This window comes from Petromyzon marinus, unplaced genomic scaffold (assembly GCF_048934315.1).
Source record: "Petromyzon marinus isolate PM22_M1 ecotype Great Lakes invasive population unplaced genomic scaffold, UKy_Petmar_22M1.pri1.0 PM_Scaffold_88, whole genome shotgun sequence".
In the NCBI taxonomy this organism is placed as follows: Eukaryota; Metazoa; Chordata; class Hyperoartia; order Petromyzontiformes; family Petromyzontidae; genus Petromyzon; species Petromyzon marinus.
In genome coordinates, this window is record NW_027423697.1 from 236,507 (window position 1) to 250,475 (window position 13,969).

A 13,969-nucleotide genomic window follows, 5' to 3' on the forward strand; every position below is an offset into this window, starting at 1 on the left:
GCAGGGGCGGACAAACGTTTTGGACCCGCGGGCCCCAGTGGGTTATGAAATTTGACGGAGGGTAGGCCGGGCCAGGTAACAGGTGGATGGATGGGGGCGTTCGTGCGAATCTAAACATGAATGACGTGTTAAAAAGAATCATTACATGACAAGAGGGGGGTTTTTGGCCTTTGACAGGTAGCAAGGCGTTTATTTGCAAGGCAATTTGACAAATTGCACAAACAACGAACGATAGAAAAAAAACACGTCTTAAACTCCCCGGGTCAAAGTGCGCCATCTGATGGGCAAATGGGGGCATTACAGGAGAAAGTTAAAATTTAATTTAATAATATTATTAAATATTATTATTAAGTTCGGCAGGCCGGGTGTGTGTGTGTGTACACACACACACACACGTGTACACACACACAGTGTACACACACACGTGTACATACACGTGTACATACACACACGTACACACACATGTACACACACACACGTGTACACACACACACGTACACACACACACGTGTACACACACGTGCACACACACACGTGTACACACACACGTGTACACACACACGTGTACACACACACGTGTACACACACACACGTACACACACACACACACGTGTACACACACACACACACGTACACGAAACTTCACACGTGCACGTATATTTCATTAGAACTTGTGCAAAATATAAATTGGCGTACAGGTCACCAGCGTTGATTCTTAGCTGACCCTGCTGCTGCTGATGATGATGAGACAGTGATATGTTGAAACCATTATCTGTCTATAATCATCTGGGAAGATCACCCTGCTGCTGATGATGATGATGAGACAGTGATATGTTGAAACTATTATCTGTCTATAATCATCTGGGAAGATCACCCTGCTGCTGATGATGATGAGACAGTAATATGTTGAAACCATTATCTGTCTATAATCATCTGGGAAGATCACCCTGCTGCTGATGATGAGACAGTGATATGTTGAAACCATTATCTGTCTATAATCATCTGGGAAGATCACCTTGCTGCTGATGATGAAACAGTGATATGTTGAAACTATTATCTGTCTATAATCATCTGGGAAGATCACCTTGCTGCTGATGATGAAACAGTGATATGTTGAAACTATTATCTGTCTATAATCATCTGGGAAGATCACCTTGCTGCTGATGATGATGATGATGAGACAGTGATATGTTGAAACTATTATCTGTCTATAATCATCTGGGAAGATCACCCTGCTGCTGATGATGATGATGAGACAGTGATATGTTTAAACTATTATCTGTCTATAATCATCTGGGAAGATCACCCTGCTGCTGATGATGAAACAGTGATATGTTGAAACTATTATGTCTATAATCATCTGGGAAGATCACCTAGCTGCTGCTGCTGCTGCTGATGAGACAGTGATATGTTTAAACTATAATCTGTCTATAAACATCTGGGAAGATCACCCTGCTGCTGATGATGAGACAGTGATATGTTGAAACCATTATGTCTATAATCATCTGGGGAGGTCACCAGCGTTGATTCTTAGCTGACCCTGCTGCTGCTGTTGCTGATGATGAGACAGTGATATGTTGAAACCATTATCTGTCTATAATCATCTGGGAAGATCACCTTGCTGCTGATGATGAAACAGTGATATGTTGAAACTATTATCTGTCTATGATCATCTGGGAAGATCACCCTGCTGCTGATGATGATGATGAGACAGTGATATGTTGAAACCAATATCTGTCTATAATCATCTGGGAAGATCACCTTGCTGCTGATGATGAAACAGTGATATGTTGAAACTATTATCTGTCTATGATCATCTGGGAAGATCACCTTGCTGCTGATGATGATGATGAGACAGTGATATGTTGAAACTATTATCTGTCTATAATCATCTGGGAAGATCACCCTGCTGCTGATGATGATGATGATGAGACAGTGATATGTTTAAACTATTATCTGTCTATAATCATCTGGGAAGATCACCCTGCTGCTGATGATGAGACAGTGATATGTGGAAACTATTATCTGTCTATAATCATCTGGGAAGATCACCCTGCTGCTGATGATGATGATGAGACAGTGATATGTTGAAACCATTATGTCTATAATCATCTGGGAAGATCACCCTGCTGCTGATGATGATGATGATGAGACAGTGATATGTTGAAACCATTATCTGTCTATAATCATCTGGGAAGATCACCCTGCTGCTGATGATGATGATGATGAGACAGTGATATGTTGAAACCATTATCTGTCTATAATCATCTGGGAAGATCACCCTGCTGCTGCTGCTGCTGATGAGACAGTGATATGTTGAAACCATTCACCAGCGTGTCTATGAGTCTCTGTGTGTCTATGAGTGTCTGTGTGTTTGTCTATGTAAGTCCCATCGGTGAGCTCCTCCAGCGGGCAAGGCTGCGTTGGCTGGGTCATGTAGCCCGCATGCCCAGCCACCGCATGCCGAAACAGCTTTTGTTCGGCCGGATCGAGGGGGCTAAGCGGGCGCGGCACGGGCTAGAGAAGAGATGGAGTGATGTGGTACAGGAGGACGTGGAGCTGAGTGGACTTGCCGATGACTGGTACCAGCGGTGTCAAGATCGGCCTCTGTGGAGGAGGCTCGTGAAGGACGCTACTGGGCAGTTGGAGGCAGTCGCCCTCCAACAACAACGGAGGGCGGAGGAGCGAGGCTCACAACAACGAGCGGAGCGCCGGGTGGCTAAAGCACAGCAGGTTGGCACAGTAGGGGGCACAGGTGGTGCATCAGCCACTCATCTCAGTCAGTCGACCCGTGGCACCTGGGTCTGCCCCGTGACCTCCTGCCAGCGGGCGTTCGACACTTCACGTGGCCTCAAGGTGCACATGGCCTGGCACAAGCGTCGTGGTGACGTCACCGCCACTTAGTGGCGAATGGCGGTTGTTGTTGTCTTTGGGTGAGGGTCTCTATGAGTGAGGGTGTCTATGAGTGAGGGTGTCTATGGGGGAGGGTCTCTATGAGTGAGGGCGTCTATGAGTCTCTATGAGTGAGGGTGTCTATGGGTGAGGGTCTCTATGAGTGAGGGTGTCTATGAGTCTCTATGAGTGAGGGTGTCTATGAGTGAGGGTGTCTATGAGTGAGGGTGTCTATGAGTGAGGGTGTCTATGAGTGAGGGTGTCTATGGGTCTCTATGAGTGAGGGTGTCTATGGGTCTCTATGAGTGAGGGTGTCTATGGGTGAGGGTGTCTATGAGTCTCTATGAGTGAGGGTGTCTATGAGTGAGGGTCTCTATGAGTGAGGGTGTCTATGAGTGAGGGTGTCTATGAGTGAGGGTGTCTATGAGTGAGGGTGTCTATGAGTGAGGGTGTCTATGGGTGAGGGTGTCTATGAGTCTCTATGGGTCTCTATGAGTGAGGGTGTCTATGAGTGAGGGTGTCTATGAGTGAGGGTGTCTATGAGTGAGGGTGTCTATGAGTGAGGGTGTCTATGAGTCTCTATGGGTCTCTATGGGTGAGGGTGTCTATGAGTGAGGGTGTCTATGGGTCTCTATGAGTGAGGGTGTCTATGAGTGAGGGTGTCTATGAGTCTCTATGGGTCTCTATGGGTGAGGGTGTCTATGAGTGAGGGTGTCTATGGGTCTCTATGAGTGAGGGTGTCTATGGGTCTCTATGAGTGAGGGTGTCTATGAGTGAGGGTCTCTATGGGTCTCTATGAGTGAGGGTCTCTATGAGTGAGTGTGTCTATGAGTGAGGGTGTCTATGAGTGAGGGTCTCTATGAGTGAGGGTCTCTATGAGTGAGGGTGTCTATGAGTCTCTATGAGTGAGGGTCTCTATGAGTGAGAGTGTCTATGAGTGAGGGTGTCTATGGGTCTCTATGAGTGAGGGTCTCTATGAGTGAGGGTGTCTATGAGTGAGGGTCTCTATGGGTCTCTATGAGTGAGGGTCTCTATGAGTGAGGGTGTCTATGAGTGAGGGTCTCTATGGGTCTCTATGAGTGAGGGTCTCTATGGGTCTCTATGAGTGAGGGTCTCTATGAGTGAGGGTGTCTATGAGTGAGGGTGTCTATGAGTGAGGGTCTCTATGAGTGAGGGTCTCTATGAGTGAGGGTGTCTATGAGTCTCTATGAGTGAGGGTCTCTATGAGTGAGAGTGTCTATGAGTGAGGGTCTCTATGAGTGAGGGTGTCTATGGGTCTCTATGAGTGAGGGTGTCTATGGGTCTCTATGAGTGAGGGTGTCTATGGGTCTCTATGAGTGAGGGTGTCTATGAGTGAGGGTGTCTATGAGTGAGGGTCTCTATGAGTGAGGGTGTCTATGGGTCTCTATGAATGAGGGTGTCTATGAGTGAGGGTGTCTATGAGTGAGGGTCTCTATGAGTGAGGGTGTCTATGAGTCTCTATGGGTGAGGGTGTCTATGGGTGAGGGTGTCTATGAGTGAGGGTGTCTATGGGTCTCTATGAGTGAGGGTGTCTATGAGTGAGGGTGTCTATGAGTGAGGGTGTCTATGGGTGAGGGTGTCTATGAGTGAGGGTGTCTATGAGTGAGGGTGTCTATGAGTGAGGGTGTCTATGGGTGAGGGTGTCTATGGGTGAGGGTCTCTATGAGTGAGGGTCTCTATGAGTGAGGGTCTCTATTAGTGAGGGTGTCTATGAGTGAGGGTGTCTATGAGTGAGGGTCTCTATGAGTGAGGGTGTCTATGGGTGAGGGTGTCTATGAGTGAGGGTGTCTATGAGTGAGGGTGTCTATGAGTGAGGGTGTCTATGGGTGAGGGTGTCTATGGGTGAGGGTCTCTATGAGTGAGGGTCTCTATGAGTGAGGGTGTCTATGAGTGAGGGTGTCTATGAGTGAGGGTGTCTATGGGTGAGGGTGTCTATGAGTCTCTATGGGTGAGGGTGTCTATGAGTGAGGGTGTCTATGAGTGAGGGTGTCTATGCGTGAGGGTGTCTATGAGTCTCTATGGGTGAGGGTGTCTATGGGTGAGGGTGTCTATGAGTGAGGGTGTCTATGGGTCTCTATGAGTGAGGGTGTCTATGAGTGAGGGTGTCTATGAGTGAGGGTCTCTATGAGTGAGGGTGTCTATGGGTGAGGGTGTCTATGAGTGAGGGTGTCTATGAGTGAGGGTGTCTATGAGTGAGGGTGTCTATGGGTGAGGGTGTCTATGGGTGAGGGTCTCTATGAGTGAGGGTCTCTATGTGTGAGGGTCTCTATGAGTGAGGGTGTCTATGAGTGAGGGTGTCTATGAGTGAGGGTGTCTATGGGTGAGGGTGTCTATGAGTCTCTATGGGTGAGGGTGTCTATGAGTGAGGGTCTCCATGGGTGTCTATGGGTGAGGGTGTCTATGGGTGAGGGTGTCTATGAGTCTCTATGGGTGAGGGTGTCTATGAGTGAGGGTCTCCATGGGTGTCTATGGGTGAGGGTGTCTATGAGTGAGGGTGTCTATGAGTGAGGGTCTCTATGGGTGTCTATGGGTCTCTATGGGTGTCTATGTGTGAGGGTGTCTATGAATGAGGGTGTCTATGAGTGAGGGTGTCTATGAGTGAGGGTCTCTATGAGTGAGGGTGTCTATGGGTCTCTATGAGTGAGGGTGTCTATGAGTGAGGGTGTCTATGAGTGAGGGTCTCTATGGGTCTCTATGAGTGAGGGTGTCTATGGGTCTCTATGGGTGTCTATGTGTGAGGGTGTCTATGTGTGAGGGTCTCTATGAGTGAGGGTGTCTATGTGTGAGGGTGTCTATGTGTGAGGGTCTCTATGAGTGAGGGTGTCTATGGGTGTCTATGAGTGAGGGTGTCTATGTGTGAGGGTCTCTATGAGTGAGGGTGTCTATGGGTGTCTATGGGTGAGGGTGTCTATGGGTGAGGGTGTCTATGAGTGAGGGTCTCTATGGGTGTCTATGTGTGAGGTTGTCTATGGGTCTCTATGGGTGTCTATGTGTGAGGGTCTCTATGGGTGTCTATGTGTGAGGGTCTCTATGGGTGTCTATGGGTGAGCGTGTCTATGGGTCTCTATGGGTGTCTATGAGTGAGGGTGTCTATGGGTCTCTATGGGTGAGGGTGTCTATGGGTCTTTATGGGTGTCTATGGGTGTCTATGGGTCTCTATGGGTGTCTATGTGTGAGGGTGTCTATGAGTGAGGGTCTCTATGGGTGTCTATGTGTGAGGGTCTCTATGGGTGTCTATGGGTCTCTATGGGTGTCTATGGGTCTCTATGGGTGTCTATGAGTGAGGGTCTCTATGGGTGTCTATGTGTGAGGGTGTCTATGAGTCTCTATGGGTGTCTATGTGTGAGGGTGTCTATGGGTGTCTATGAGTGAGGGTCTCTATGGGTGTCTATGAGTGAGGGTCTCTATGTGTGTCTATGTGTGAGGGTGTCTATGAGTGAGGGTCTCTATGAGTGAGGGTGTCTATGGGTCTCTATGTGTGAGGGTGTCTATGAGTGAGGGTCTCTATGAGTGAGGGTCTCTATGGGTGTCTATGAGTGAGGGTCTCTATGTGTGAGGGTCTCTATGGGTCTCTATGTGTGTCTATGAGTGAGGGTGTCTATGTGTGTCTATGTGTGAGGGTGTCTATGTGTGAGGGTGTCTATGGGTCTCTATGAGTGAGGGTCTCTATGAGTGAGGGTCTCCATGGGTGTCTATGTGTGTCTATGTGTGAGGGTGTCTATGGGTCTCTATGGGTGTCTATGTGTGTCTATGTGTGAGGGTGTCTATGAGTGAGGGTCTCTATGAGTGAGGGTCTCTATGGGTGTCTATGAGTGAGGGTCTCTATGTGTGAGGGTCTCTATGGGTGTCTATGTGTGTCTATGTGTGAGGGTGTCTATGTGTGAGGGTGTCTATGGGTCTCTATGAGTGAGGGTCTCTATGAGTGAGGGTCTCCATGGGTGTCTATGTGTGTCTATGTGTGAGGGTGTCTATGGGTGTCTATGGGTGAGGGTGTCTATGTGTGAGGGTCTCTATGTGTGTCTATGAGTGAGGGTGTCTATGGGTGTCTATGGGTGTCTATGAGTGAGGGTCTCTATGGGTGTCTATGTGTGAGGGTGTCTATGTGTGTCTATGTGTGTCTATGTGTGAGGGTGTCTATGGGTCTCTATGTGTGTCTATGGGTCTCTATGGGTGTCTATGGGTGTCTATGTGTGAGGGTGTCTATGTGTGTCTATGTGTGAGGGTGTCTATGTGTGAGGGTCTCTATGGGTGTCTATGGGTCTCTATGGGTGTCTGTGTGTCTATGAGTGAGGGTGTCTATGTGTGAGGGTGTCTATGTGTGAGGGTGTCTATGTGTGAGGGTGTCTATGTGTGAGGGTGTCTATGTGTGAGGGTGTCTATGTGTGAGGGTGTCTATGTGTGAGGGTGTCTATGTGTGAGGGTGTCTATGTGTGTCTATGAGTGAGGGTGTCTATGTGTGAGGGTGTCTATGTGTGAGGGTGTCTATGTGTGAGGGTGTCTATGTGTGAGGGTGTCTATGTGTGAGGGTGTCTATGTGTGTCTATGTGTGAGGGTGTCTATGTGTGAGGGTGTCTATGTGTGAGGGTGTCTATGTGTGTCTATGTGTGAGGGTGTCTATGTGTGAGGGTCTCTATGTGTGTCTATGTGTGAGGGTGTCTATGTGTGTCTATGTGTGAGGGTGTCTATGTGTGAGGGTGTCTATGTGTGAGGGTGTCTATGAGTGAGGGTGTCTATGAGTGAGGGTGTCTATGGGTGTCTATGTGTGTCTATGTGTGTCTATGTGTGAGGGTGTCTATGTGTGTCTATGTGTGAGGGTGTCTATGTGTGAGGGTGTCTATGTGTGAGGGTGTCTATGTGTGAGGGTGTCTATGTGTGAGGGTGTCTATGTGTGAGGGTGTCTATGTGTGAGGGTGTCTATGTGTGAGGGTGTCTATGTGTGAGGGTGTCTATGTGTGAGGGTGTCTATGTGTGAGGGTGTCTATGGGTCTCTATGGGTCTCTATGGGTGTCTATGGGTCTCTATGTGTGTCTATGTGTGAGGGTGTCTATGTGTGAGGGTGTCTATGTGTGTCTATGTGTGAGGGTGTCTATGTGTGTCTATGTGTGTCTATGAGTGAGGGTGTCTATGTGTGAGGGTGTCTATGTGTGAGGGTCTCTATGTGTGTCTATGTGTGAGTGTGTCTATGTGTGAGGGTGTCTATGTGTGAGGGTGTCTATGTGTGAGGGTGTCTATGTGTGAGGGTGTCTATGTGTGAGGGTGTCTATGTGTGAGGGTGTCTATGTGTGAGGGTGTCTATGTGTGAGGGTGTCTATGTGTGAGGGTGTCTATGTGTGAGGGTGTCTATGTGTGAGGGTGTCTATGTGTGAGGGTGTCTATGGGTCTCTATGGGTCTCTATGGGTGTCTATGGGTCTCTATGTGTGTCTATGTGTGAGGGTGTCTATGTGTGAGGGTGTCTATGTGTGTCTATGTGTGAGGGTGTCTATGTGTGTCTATGTGTGTCTATGAGTGAGGGTGTCTATGTGTGAGGGTGTCTATGTGTGAGGGTCTCTATGTGTGTCTATGTGTGAGTGTGTCTATGTGTGAGGGTGTCTATGTGTGAGGGTGTCTATGTGTGAGGGTGTCTATGTGTGTCTATGTGTGTCTATGTGTGTGTATGTGTGAGGGTGTCTATGTGTGAGGGTGTCTATGTGTGAGGGTGTCTATGTGTCTCTGCGCTGGCTGTGGACGTAGAGGTACGAGGGGTGAGCCAGGGAGAGGAGAGAGAGGCAGAGGAGAGACACCGAAACCTGCAGGAGAGAGCGGCGACGCGTGGCAGTGGCGTGTCAGTGGCATGTCAGTGGCGTGTCAGTGGCATGTGTAGGTCACGTGTCAGTGGTGTGTCGGTAGTGTGTAGGTGGCGTGTCAGTGGCGTGTCAGTGGCGTGTCAGTGGCATGTGTAGGTCACGTGTCAGTGGCGTGTCAGTGGCGTGTGTAGGTCACGTGTCAGTGGTGTGTCGGTAGTGTGTAGGTGGCGTGTCAGTGGCGTGTCAGTGGCGTGTCAGTGGCATGTGTAGGTCACGTGTCAGTGGCGTGTCAGTGGCGTGTCAGTGGCATGTGTAGGTAGTGTGTCAGTGGCGTGTCAGTGGCGTGTCAGTGGCGTGTCAGTGGCATGTCAGTGGTGTGTAGGTAGTGTGTCAGTGGCGTGTCAGTGGCGTGTCAGTGGCGTGTCAGTGGCGTGTCAGTGGCATGTCAGTGGTGTGTAGGTAGTGTGTCAGTGGCGTGTCAGTGGCGTGTCAGTGGCGTGTCAGTGGCATGTCAGTGGTGTGTAGGTAGTGTGTAGGTAGTGTGTCAGTGGTGTGTCAGTGGCATGTCAGTAGTGTGTAGGTAGTGTGTAGGTAGTGTGTAGGTAGTGTGTCAGTGGCGTGTCAGTGGCATGTCAGTGGCGTGTCAGTAGTGTGTAGGTAGTGTGTAGGTAGTGTGTCAGTGGCGTGTCAGTGGCATGTCAGTGGCGTGTCAGTAGTGTGTAGGTCACGTGTCAGTGGCGTGTTGGTAGTGTGTAGGTAGTGTGTCAGTGGCGTGTCAGTGGCATGTCGGTAGTGTGTAGGTCGTGTGTCAGTGGCGTGTCAGTGGCGTGTCAGTAGTGTGTCAGTGGCGTGTCAGTGGCGTGTCAGTGGCGTGTCAGTAGTGTGTAGGTAGTGTGTAGGTAGTGTGTAGGTCACGTGTCAGTGGCGTGTCAGTGGCGTGTCAGTGGTGTGTAGGTGGCGTGTCAGTGGCGTGTCAGTGGCGTGTCAGTGGCATGTCGGTAGTGTGTAGGTAGTGTGTCAGTGGCGTGTCAGTGGCATGTAGGTAGTGTGTAGGTAGTGTGTCAGTGGCGTGTCAGTGGCATGTCAGTGGCATGTCAGTGGCATGTAGGTAGTGTGTAGGTAGTGTGTCAGTGGCATGTCAGTGGCGTGTCAGTGGCATGTCGGTGGTGTGTCAGTGGTGTGTAGGTAGTGTGTCAGTGGCGTGTCAGTGGCGTGTCAGTGGCATGTCGGTAGTGTGTAGGTAGTGTGTAGGTCACGTGTCAGTGGCGTGTCAGTGGCATGTCAGTGGCATGTAGGTAGTGTGTAGGTAGTGTGTCAGTGGCATGTCAGTGGCGTGTCAGTGGCGTGTCGGTGGCGTGTCGGTAGTGTGTAGGTAGTGTGTCAGTGGCGTGTCAGTGGCATGTAGGTAGTGTGTAGGTAGTGTGTCAGTGGCATGTCAGTGGCATGTCAGTGGCATGTCAGTGGCGTGTCAGTGGCATGTCGGTGGTGTGTCAGTGGTGTGTAGGTAGTGTGTAGGTAGTGTGTCAGTGGTGTGTCAGTGGCATGTCAGTAGTGTGTAGGTAGTGTGTAGGTAGTGTGTCAGTGGTGTGTCAGTGGCATGTCAGTAGTGTGTAGGTAGTGTGTAGGTAGTGTGTCAGTGGTGTGTCAGTGGCATGTCAGTAGTGTGTAGGTAGTGTGTAGGTAGTGTGTAGGTCGTGTGTCAGTGGCATGTCAGTGGCGTGTCAGTGGCGTGATACTGCTGATGTTGTTGATGTTGTTGATGTTGTTGTTGTTGATGTTGTTGGTGTTGTTGATGTTGTTGATGATGTTGATGTTGTTGATGTTGTTGATGATGTTGATGTTGTTGTTGATGTTGTTGATGTTGTTGATGATGTTGATGTTGTTGTTGATGTTGTTGATGTTGTTGATGTTGTTGTTGATGTTGTTGATGTTGTTGTTGTTGTTGTTGATGTTGATGTTGTAGTTGATGTTGTTGATGTTGTTGATGTTGTTGTTGTTGTTGTTGTGTTGTTGATGTTGTTGTTGTTGATGTTGTAGTTGATGATGATGTTGTTGATGTTGTTGATGTTGTAGTTGTTGATGTTGTAGTTGATGATGTTGTTGTAGTTGATGATGTTGATGTTGTTGTTGATGTTGTTGTTGTTGTTGTATTGTTGTTCTCACCGTGAGTCCGTGTGGAGCGCCACCGCCAGTCACCTCGACGGCCGCGAACTGCGGCAAGTTGAGCAGCGTGGAGACCACGATGGAGACGCCATAGAGCGTGGCCAGGTGGCGTGTGGGGAAACTAAACAACAACATCAACAATAACACAACAACAACACAACAACAACACAACAACAACATCAACATCAACACAACAACACAACAACATCAACACGATGGAGACGCCATAGAGCGTGGCCAGGTGGCGTGTGGGGAAACTAAACAACAACAACAACATCAACAACACAACATCACTACAACAACATCAACAACACGATGGAGACCCCATAGAGCGTGGCCAGGTGGCGTGTGGGGAAACTAAACAACAACAACAACAACATCAACAACAACAACAACATCACTACAACAACATCAACATCAACACAACAACATCACAACAACACGACATCACAACAACACAACAACAACAACATCAACATCAACACGATGGAGACCCCATAGAGCGTGGCCAGGTGGCGTGTGGGGAAACTAAACAACATCAACATCAACAACACAACATCACAACAACACAACAACAACATCAACAACACAACAACATCACAACAACACAACAACAACAACAACACGATGGAGACCCCATAGAGCGTGGCCAGGTAGCGTGTAGGGAAACTAAACAACATCAACATCAACAACACAACAACACAACAACACAACAACAACATCAACAACACAACAACATCACAACAACACAACAACAACAACAACACGATGGAGACCCCATAGAGCGTGGCCAGGTAGCGTGTAGGGAAACTAAACAACATCAACATCAACAACACAACAACACAACAACACAACAACAACACAACAACAACATCAACACGATGGAGACCCCATAGAGCGTGGCCAGGTGGCGTGTGGGGAAACTAAACAACATCAACATCAACAACACAACAACATCAACAACATCAACAACACAACATCAACAACATCAACATCAACAACAACATCACAACAACACAACATCAACAACAACATCAACAACACAACAACACAACAACATCAACAACATCAACAACACAACATCAACAACATCAACATCAACAACAACATCACAACAACACAACATCAACAACAACATCAACAACACAACAACACAACATCAACAACAACAACAACAACAACATCACAACAACAACATCACAACAACAACAACAACAACATCAACACGATGGAGACCCCATAGAGCGTGGCCAGGTGGCGTGTGGGGAAACTAAACAACAACAACAACAACACAACAACAACACAACAACACAACAACACAACAACAACAACAACATCAACACGATGGAGACCCCATAGAGCGTGGCCAGGTGGCGTGTGGGGAAACTAAACAACAACAACAACATCAACAACACAACAACAACAACATCAACAACACATCAACAACACAACAACAACAACATCAACACGATGGAGACGCCATAGAGCGTGGCCAGGTGGCGTGTGGGGAAACTAAACAACAACAACAACAACATCAACAACAACATCAACATCACTACAACAACATCACTACAACAACATCAACAACATCACAACAACACAACAACAACACAACAACACAACAACAACAACAACATCAACACGATGGAGACGCCATAGAGCGTGGCCAGGTAGCGTGTGGGAAAACTAAACAACATCAACAACAACAACAACACAACAACATCACAACAACACAACAACACAACAACAACATCAACAACAACATCAACACGATGGAGACCCCATAGAGCGTGGCCAGGTGGCGTGTGGGGAAACTAAACAACAACAACAATAACAACACAACAACAACACAACAACAACAACACAACAACATCAACACGATGGAGACCCCATAGAGCGTGGCCAGGTAGCGTGTGGGGAAACTAAACAACAACAACAACAACACAACATCACTACAACATCAACAACACAACAACACAACAACACAACAACAACAACAACATCAACACGATGGAGACGCCATAGAGCGTGGCCAGGTGGCGTGTGGGGAAACTAAACAACAACAACATCAACAACACAACATCACAACAACATCAACAACAACAACATCAACAACATCAACAACACAACAACATCAACAACATCAACACAACAACACAACAACACAACAACAACAACAACACGATGGAGACCCCATAGAGCGTGGCCAGGTGGCGTGTGGGGAAACTAAACAACAACAACATCAACATCAACAACATCAACAACACAACAACAACAACAACAACATCAACAACAACATCATCACGATGGAGACCCCATAGAGCGTGGCCAGGTGGCGTGTGGGGAAACTAAACAACATCAACATCAACATCATCACTACAACAACACAACAACACAACAACACAACAAGACAACAACAACAACACAACAACAACAACATCAACAACACAACATCACAACAACACAACAACAACAACAACAACAACATCAACACGATGGAGACCCCATAGAGCGTGGCCAGGTAGCGTGTGGGGAAACTAAACAACATCAACAACATCAACAACACAACAACATCAACAACACAAAAACAACAACACAACAACACAACAACAACATCAACATCACAACAACACAACAACAACAACAACAACACAACAACAACAACACAACATCATCAACACGATAGAGACGCCATAGAGCGTGGCCAGGTAGCGTGTGGGGAAACTAAACAACAACAACATCAACAACACAACAACATCACAACAACACAACAACAACAACACAACAACAACAACATCAACACGATGGAGACCCCATAGAGCGTGGCCAGGTGGCGTGTGGGGAAACTAAACAACATCAACAACACAACAACACAACAACATCAACAACACAAGAACAACATCAACACGATGGAGACGCCATAGAGCGTGGCCAGGTGGCGTGTGGGAAAACTAAACATCAACAACAACATCAACAACACAACATCACTACAACACAACATCAACAACAACAACAACATCAACAACAACAACAACATCAACAACAACAACATCAACAACACAACATCACTACAACAACACAACAACATCAACAACATCAACAACACAAC

At 47.7% G+C, this 13,969-nt stretch overlaps 1 protein-coding gene across 1 annotated transcript in view; it reads right to left on the reverse strand.

The window, feature by feature from the left end:
* Positions 1-157: 157 nt before the first annotated feature.
* Positions 158-13,969, reverse strand: part of LOC142923902 (uncharacterized) — a 61,369-nt gene continuing 47,557 nt past the window's right edge. The window contains exons 10-11 of the mRNA XM_076064895.1: positions 10,861-10,981; positions 158-8,700 (exon numbers count right to left, since the gene is read on the reverse strand). Of these exons, the coding sequence (XP_075921010.1) occupies positions 8,614-8,700; positions 10,861-10,981 (208 nt within the window). The 3' untranslated portion in view covers positions 158-8,613. The remainder of the gene's footprint in view (positions 8,701-10,860; positions 10,982-13,969) is intronic.